This window comes from Limulus polyphemus, unplaced genomic scaffold, assembly GCF_000517525.1.
Source record: "Limulus polyphemus unplaced genomic scaffold, Limulus_polyphemus-2.1.2 Scaffold496, whole genome shotgun sequence".
NCBI classification, from domain to species: Eukaryota; Metazoa; Arthropoda; class Merostomata; order Xiphosura; family Limulidae; genus Limulus; species Limulus polyphemus.
Window position 1 is genome coordinate 536,873 of NW_013666106.1, and position 8,367 is coordinate 545,239.

The 8,367-nt window shown below is 35.8% G+C and overlaps 1 protein-coding gene across 1 annotated transcript; it reads right to left on the bottom strand.

Moving 5' to 3' along the window:
- Positions 1-1,591: 1,591 nt before the first annotated feature.
- Positions 1,592-2,860, bottom strand: LOC106458646. Its single transcript, XM_013918172.1, has one exon. It carries the CDS (start codon positions 2,858-2,860, stop codon positions 1,592-1,594), a length of 1,269 nt encoding a protein of 422 aa, XP_013773626.1.
- Positions 2,861-8,367: the final 5,507 nt, after the last annotated feature.

Consider the following 8,367-nt stretch of genomic DNA (forward strand, 5'->3'; position numbering starts at 1 on the left):
CCTCTTCACACAAAACCACGATGGCTAACCAAATGTATGTTTTATGTCAAGACTAATCATTGCCTTTCTTTTTTCAGCTTGGGCACAGGACAGACAGACTATTCGGCGTCTGCCCTGTGATAGTGTGTTTTCTCCGGTTCCCCCCCCCACACCTAAATTTGGTGCATAGAACTTATAGGTTCCAGCCCACCCTGAGAGGGTCGTTGATTAATTAAGTAATTAATTAATCTATCAATTAGTTAATACATCAATTAATCATTTAACAATGAATTATTAGTTAATACAACATCAAGAAAATATCGTAAACTCCACATATATAACAACGCCTACCCGTGCCTTGTGTTTCCCTGTAGCAGCAACATTCGACCACCAAACACGATGTTTGTTTGTTTTGAATTTCGCGCAAAGCTACACGAGGGCTATCTGCGCTAGCCGTCCCTAATTTAGCAGTGTAAGACTAGAGGGAAGGCAGCTAGTCATCACCACCCACCGCCAACTCTTGGGCTACTCTTTTACCAACGAATAGTAGGATTGACCGTCACATTATAACGCCCCCACGGCTGAAAGGGCGAGCATGTTTGGTGTGACGGGTATTTGAACCCGCGACCCTCAGATTGCGAGTCAAGCGCCCTAACCACCTGGCCATGCCGGGCCACCAAACACGAATATGAAGAGGATGAAAATTCAATATTATACTTCTTCATTGTTGCCTGCCTCCTTACCCTTCCTTTTTTTTTCCTCCTCCGGAATCGCAAGAACTAACATTCCACGAGCGGGGTTGAAGAGGAACAAAGTGTTCCTGAGCACTCCAGTTGGGAAGAGAAGTAAGTAAGGCTTGTCTTCCAAAATTTGTCTGTGTCGATTATTCTAGTTTTTTTCCAGTTTATTTTGTTTCCAATTGATATGGTGTGTTCTTCAATGGTTGAATCTTGTGTTTTCATGAGTCTTGTACTGTCTTTATGTTCTTTCATTCTTGTCGCGAGTCTGTTTCCTGTTTCTCCAATGTATGTTTCGTTGCAGGAACACGTAATTTCATAAATGACGTTTTTGTGTTTCTCACTGGTAGGTTGCTGTTTGTTTTTTTCAGAATGGACCTTAATGTCTTTTAGGATTTCCACCGGACTTCTATGTTGAATTTCTTGGCTGTGCGTTTGTGTTCTTCAATTTTGCGGGTAGGGGAGGTAAATGGTAGTAGTGATAATGTTTTTCTTATCTTTTCTTTCTGTTGTGATCTTCTTCAGGAAGTTTTTGATGAAGGTGGAGGTATAACCATTCTGTTTAAAACCCTCTTCCATCTCTTGGCGTTCTGTTTCGATGGATGTCTTATCGCAAATGTTTTCTGTTCTCTTGTTTAGGCATTGGATTACGCCATATTTTATCGAGGTTGGATGTTACGAATGGGGGTGTAGGTATCTGTCAGTGTTGGTTGGTTTTCTGTATACAGTTGTGGTGATTTTTCTCTCTTGTCTGCTGATGAGTATGTCAAGAAACGGTAGGCTGTTTTGTTCCTCTAGTTTCATGGTGAATTGTATTATTTTGTCTACGGAATTAAGATGTTCTAAGAAGGCTGGTACGTTTCATGACCGTGTGGTCAAATAACGATGATGTCGTCAACATAACGTACGTAGAAACTTGGATTTATAGATGTGGATGAAAGGGCTCTTTCTTCAAAGTCTTCCTTGAAAATGTCTGCTAAGATTGAAGAGCGTGATGATCCCATGGCTAGACCATCTGTTTGTTTGTACAATTCTTCGTTGTATTGGAAATAAGTTGATTGTAGGCAAATAGTCGTTAGTTCCATGAAGGCGACTATCTTCATGTCAGTTCTGTGTGGTAGAGAGTTGTCAATAAGCAGTCGTTGTCTGGTGATCTGAAGGGTTTCTGAGGCTGGAACATTGGTAAATAGGTATGTGACGTCAAAATTGCCCAGAATATCCTGGGATCTGATGTGTAGCTTTCCTAGTTGTCCTATGAAATCTGTCGAGTTTTGAATGCGATGTTCGGTGTTTCCTCGTAGTGGAGATAAGATAGGTACTAGGAAGGTAGCTAGTTGATGGCAAGGTGAGTTTATAATACTGACGATAGGCCTTAAAGGTATGTTGGGTTTGTGTACCTTAGAAAGTCCGTAGAACTGAGGGGGGGAGTTTTCGTTGGTTCTTAAAGATAGCTCCTCGTTTATTAAATTTTGTTTCTTAAGTTTGTTCAGTGTTCTATTGATGACTAAATTTGTCTTTTCTGTAGGGTCATTGGTGATCTTTTTATACTGGTGTTTGTCTAGTAACTGCTTGATCATCGTGTTATAATATTTAACCTCTAGGATGACTATACTGTTTCCTTTGTCTGCTGATAGGATCTTGATATTGTCTCGTTTTAGACGGTTAAGTGCACTGCATTCTTGTTTAGTGTTGTTCGGTTTTGGTTTCTTGGCATTCCTGAGAGTGGTGTAAGTTTGATGTCGGAATTCTTCAGCCATAGGTTTCGGGAGGTTTTGTGCAGCAGATTCTAAGGTTGCAACTATGTCAACAGTTGGAACTGTACTAGGTTGTATGGAGAAGTTTAGACCTAGTTTGAGAACCTTATTTTCTATATCACTTAGTAATCTCGAACTGTAATTGTGAACTATGTTTCTAGTCGTAGGATTATCTGTCTTGGTAAGTCTGTTTAAATTTTCAACTTGTTTCTTCTTGGTATTTTCTAGGTTGGATGTATAGTGTTTGGTGTAAAGGTTTAAGATATCCAATGCTCTAGTATTTGTGGTGAAAAGTTGTTGAAGCTCAGCATATTGTGTTACAGTCACCAGACAACGACTGCTTATTGACAACTTTCTACCACACAGAACTGACATGAAGACAGACGCCATCATGGAACTAACGACTTCTACATCAACTTATTTACTACACAACGAAGAATTATACGAACAAACAGATGGTCTAGCCATGGGATCACCACTCTCTCCAATCCTAGCAGACATTTTCACGAAAAACTTTGAAGAAAGAGCCTTTTCATCACATCTATAAATCCAAATTTCTACAGACGTTTGTTGACGACACCTTCGTTATTTGCTTGATTATATTGCTTATCGTCGTCTGGGATATATGGAAGACTTTTGCCATTAATCTTTGTATTTTAGATTTTCACATGTTGCAAGACGCCGCATTTTGCTTTCCATGGCTGAGATGTGATTTGTTACAGATCTCTTTCTGTATGGTCCTGGCGCCCTAAGTTCATTCATATTCCTTTGTTTTCTTAATGGCATTAAGTGCAAGGGATACCCCGCCTTGGAAATTTTAAATACCCTATCTGAACACATCTTTATTATTTGAATGTATCAATATTTCGCGTTGGAAAGGACTGTTTCATACCCATCCCCACGATCCGTTTATTTTCAGTGACATTATGAAGCACTAGAAAATATCAAAATGTAGTTTTGATACAAGTCATTCCACCGTGACTTTATGTCGGCTGTGGTTGACACGTGACTTACTCATTTGCATATTCAAACCGTTTTAATATAATGTATCCAGTCTTGTATAGATTGATACTTGTTAAGCTATTCTAAATGAATAGATTTTGATTTGATTTTCTAATGATGAGAAAAGTGTTTTTAAAAGCAAGGAATACGTACTAAATATTCTAGCTGTTATAATAAGATTGTTGGTAAAATGAATGTCTTCTTCGATACTGCACCTAACCTTGTAGGTTTTAAAATGACCTAAATACCTATCAAGAAAGAAGGAAGTCAGACATTCAGTGTTCAGACATCCGGATTTGAACAGGTCATTTGGTTTATTTAATATAATGTTTTTAGCATCTGTATTTAATGTCATAAGTCTCATTTTTGGTTAATTTGATGTTGTCTTGACGTGGGTAAAAATGTTTTTAAGAGAAGGAAGTGATTTGGAAACGTTATTGATATTCTGTTTCTTTGATTTAAAACACGACTTAGTTTTTTTTTCTCTAATATTAAATACGAATGGCTAGCATTTTATTCTTCTCTCCAAGTTTGGATGGTGAAGAAATATTGATTGTTTGTTTGTTGTTAAGCACAAAGCTACACAATGAACTATCTGTGCTGAGACCACCATGGTATCGAATCCCAGTTTTTAGCGTTATAATCCAATAGACTTGTCGCTGAGCCAATGGGGGCTAAGAAATATTGATGAGATCGAATTTTATTGTACCCTTGAGCAACTCCTCTGCTTAATTACTCAGCATGAACGTTCGTCGAAGGATCTTAATTTCTAGACACCAAGATATATCGGAAGTTACACTACCATAAAGTAACTGCAGCTGGGAACAGCAACCAGCTCTTCAACTTTTATAACATAAAAATCTTAGACCGGAATTCTAGCATAAAAAAGTGTATGTGTGTTAAATGAAAGCCACGTTAGACCATCTGCTGTGTCCACCGCGGGGAATCGAATGCCGAATTTTAGCGTTGAAAGTCTGTAGACTTACCGCTCTCCTACCGAGGGACGAACATGAAAAGAAAAATTAAAGAGGCCATTGCCATCATAGCAAGCACCTCTACCCCCCCCCCCTCACCCCGACGATGCGATAAATATAAAAAACGCGGCTATCTATTAGTGAATGACGTTCTTACTTCTTTCGGAATAATTGAAAAGTTGTTCAAAAAATACTGTATACATAATTAGTGGATGCTAAAAAGTAACAAAAATAATGAGGTCTTAACCGCTAATCTTGAAGAACTCTACACACTAAAAATTTTCCTGTTAAATTAATCAGCTATACCGCAACAATTGTCATCGTTTAAATTTGCTTTAGACTGAAAACAGTCTTGTTAAGCCTACGCTACCTATACTTTGTATTGAAGTTGAAAGCTTGCACAAATAAACCCATAAACAATGTTTCGGAAAACATTAGTGTTTATTATTTTATTCAGTTTATAATCTTACGTTCATTGTGAATTTAAAAGTTTACAGATATATATTTTTAATTCAAACTTTTTTGTAAGATCAAAAGGTAAAATCCCATTAGTGTTTGAATGGAACGAACATGATAATTAGAAGAAGAAAAAACTGAATTCAACCAGATTAAATATCTAAATGGTTATTGCACCGGTTTAAAAAATTATCGTGAGAATCGGGCTGGAAAAACCAGAACTTGAATTCTTATTCATTTATATTCCTTTAGAGATACATCCAAACTGAATATTCAGTTCATTAAGCAACATATAGGAGTCAGCCTATTGTGTGTGTTTTCTTTACATTATGGACTTTAGATTCTCTCATTCTTGGATTCTCAGATACTCATAAAGATTTCATCCATGTTTGGATTATTTTTCTTTAAAGTTCACAACATCATTAGGACTTTTTTTTCAAAAGTTCGTGTATTTTCGTAGAAAAATAGACAGTATAATGATATTTTTTGTTGTTATGAAATATTTCTTGAAATTTCTGGTGTGTGTGTTTTTAATATAATTATTAGATGGATGTGACATTATAATTTGAGATAGAAAAACCCCAATTACACAAAAAAAATGGTAAAATTCAATTTTGACTTTTGCGGAAACAATATGTCAGAACAATAGAATCTCACAATTGAAACTTAAATATGTTTTAATTTTGACATCCACACATGTAACGTCATACCATCTAAGGTTGTTTGGGTTTTGTTTTTATTAGCACAAGCAAAGAAAATGTTATAGATGTATGAACAAGTTGTAACATTTATTCGCATTATGTGATTGTAAAAGGTATAACTACAAGATAACTAAATTTTCCAATGAATTACTAGAGTTTTTAAAGGAGAATCTATAATTTGATGTAAAATTCCGTAATCCCAGCGAGTTTTTCAAAGATTATTTTTCAAATATAGTGTCTCTTTATCCTTCTGGAAGTCCGACGATGTGTGTTATTACTCTAATTATCAATAAGCTAGAGTATATTGTTACATTTCTGGTCCTTCACCTTCTAAAAAGGAAGACGACATTTATCTGCTTCCTCTTCTTATTCTATATGTAAGACCCTGGGTATGGCTAAGTTAGTTCTGTGATTTACTAAAGTAGTATTAAAACAATTCAAAAGATGATCCATTAGGTCCGAATATTCTATTTAAACGTGCACTCTTCTTAATCAGAACCAAAATAATAATTACTCTTGTCTAATGTGAGCGGACCCAATCTTTATAAATATATATATATATACGTCTACAAGGAACTGATCAATAATCCTCAACCCTACATTCAACTTTATTATCTTCCTTTGAATAATTCCTTCCGAACTACAGAGCACGTAACGGTTTTATAAATCGGTGATGTAATTTGAAAGGTGCTGAACTCTCAAAAGTGAACATGCCACTTTGGACTTTAGGCCTCTTTTTTAATCTTTAGTTTTCTCTTTCATCTACAGAACGTTTCACAAATGCACTGGAAGAAAAGGAATAGAAAACTGCCAAATTTTTGAACTACAAAAGTCAAAAGTATAATATTTCATAAATAACGAAAGTAACCAGTAGACTGTAAAGTTACCCAATAATTTACAATAACTATAATATTGTTGCAGTAACCAGTAGACTGTAAAGTTACCCAATAATTTACAATAACTATAATATTGTTGCAGTAACCAGGAGACCATGAAGTTACCCAATAATTTACAATAACTATAATATTGTTGCAGTAACCAGGAGACCATGAAGTTACCCAATAATTTACAATAACTATAATATTGTTGCAGTAACCAGGAGACCATGATGTTACCCAATAATTTACAATAACTATAATATTGTTGCAGTAACCAGGAGACCATGAAGTAACCCAATAATTTACAATAACTATAATATTGATGCTTTAGCCGTTGTTTGTTATACTGCACTAAACAATGACACATGCTATAAAACACAAAACTGAACTTATTAAATAACATTAACGTCATTAAAAAAACCAAAAGACCTGACTAAGATACACGACAAAGAAACTACAAACTATTTAGCCCATTGGTAAGTCACTCCCACGCGATAGTGAGCTGTAAGATTTAGTGGGTAGCATATTATGTGAAAATAACAGGCAGACAAGTTCAGTGAACATAATCGTTCTTTCAGTATGGCAAAAAAAGTACAGAATTAAAATCAAATGGTAATGTTTATGAGAGTACAAAATAAATATAGAAAGAGGGTAAGAGCCACTTTCATGGGGAGTTTAAAACTTTGAAGTAAACGTTTTAATTAACTTGAAAATCATTATCTCATCACAAAAGTAAGTGTTCTTTCCAGGTATCAGTTAATCACAAACATCAAATAAAGTTTGTGATATTTCCATGTTTACTCCTGTTATCGCCGGGTTAGCAATCCCAAAAACCCAGCTAAAGTGCCCAACGGAATAGTGTGAAAACAGAAACTGCTCAAATTAGCGTCTATCATGGAGGTGGTAAACCTTATAAATGCAGAAAAAACAACAACAACAAAGATAAGCTTTTTGATTTGTATTTGTGGCAAAGCTGTTAAAACTATCTGTCCCTAATTTTGAACTACTGATCAGAAAGAACACGAATAGTTAGCAACATCCTACCGCCAACCATATAAGTTAAGAAATTCACTGTCATTCTTATAACGCACCCAAAGTAGAGGAATTGTTTTGTGGTATCGCTCACATTCAAACCCGGCTTGCCAGCTACGAAATCTAGAGTCTACCACGGGGACAACCTGCACCCTTTTGGTTTGTATTAGAACCTTAGACAAAGTGTAAGAAAGCTATTGAATACTGAAAGCAAAGTTAAATTGAAATCTACAGCCCAAGCAGGAATAAGCATAGCACTAATAATACTTGTTTTTGTCGCTGTAGTTGTTTAAAACCCTTGTTTGCTCTGTTTTTTTCTGTTAACTTATACTGTGAATATCTAGTTGAACCATTTTAACTGAACTTATTTTTTTTTAAAGTTAAGTAAATTATGTTAGATAAATCACCAGAATCGAGTTTGTTCACCATAAAAAATTAGCTGTGGTTTATCAGAAAACGGAATATACAGAGGTTCGGTTACGTTATATTAAAATGATTTTGAAGACCCACCATGTCGTTACGTCCTGCCATGCTTTATTTGACGACTATACATTTTGGCAATAGCTCTGCAGCATAGTTTTCATTGAAAAAAAGATCCGTCTAAAGACTGTCATGTCACAACTCCCTGCAAGCTGTCCATAAGCTATCTAGTGTAAGAAAACGACAGTTTCCTAACGCCCGTTTCAACTTTCCAATCATACAAAAATCCTCAGGCGCTGTGTCTGATGGATTGACCGGTATTTCTTGATATGGAATAGCATGAATACCCATTTCATTGTCCAGCTGCTTGAGGTATGTGACTGTTGAACGGTAGGTATGATTAGAATCACCATCTTGGTGAACCCATGCCTTTT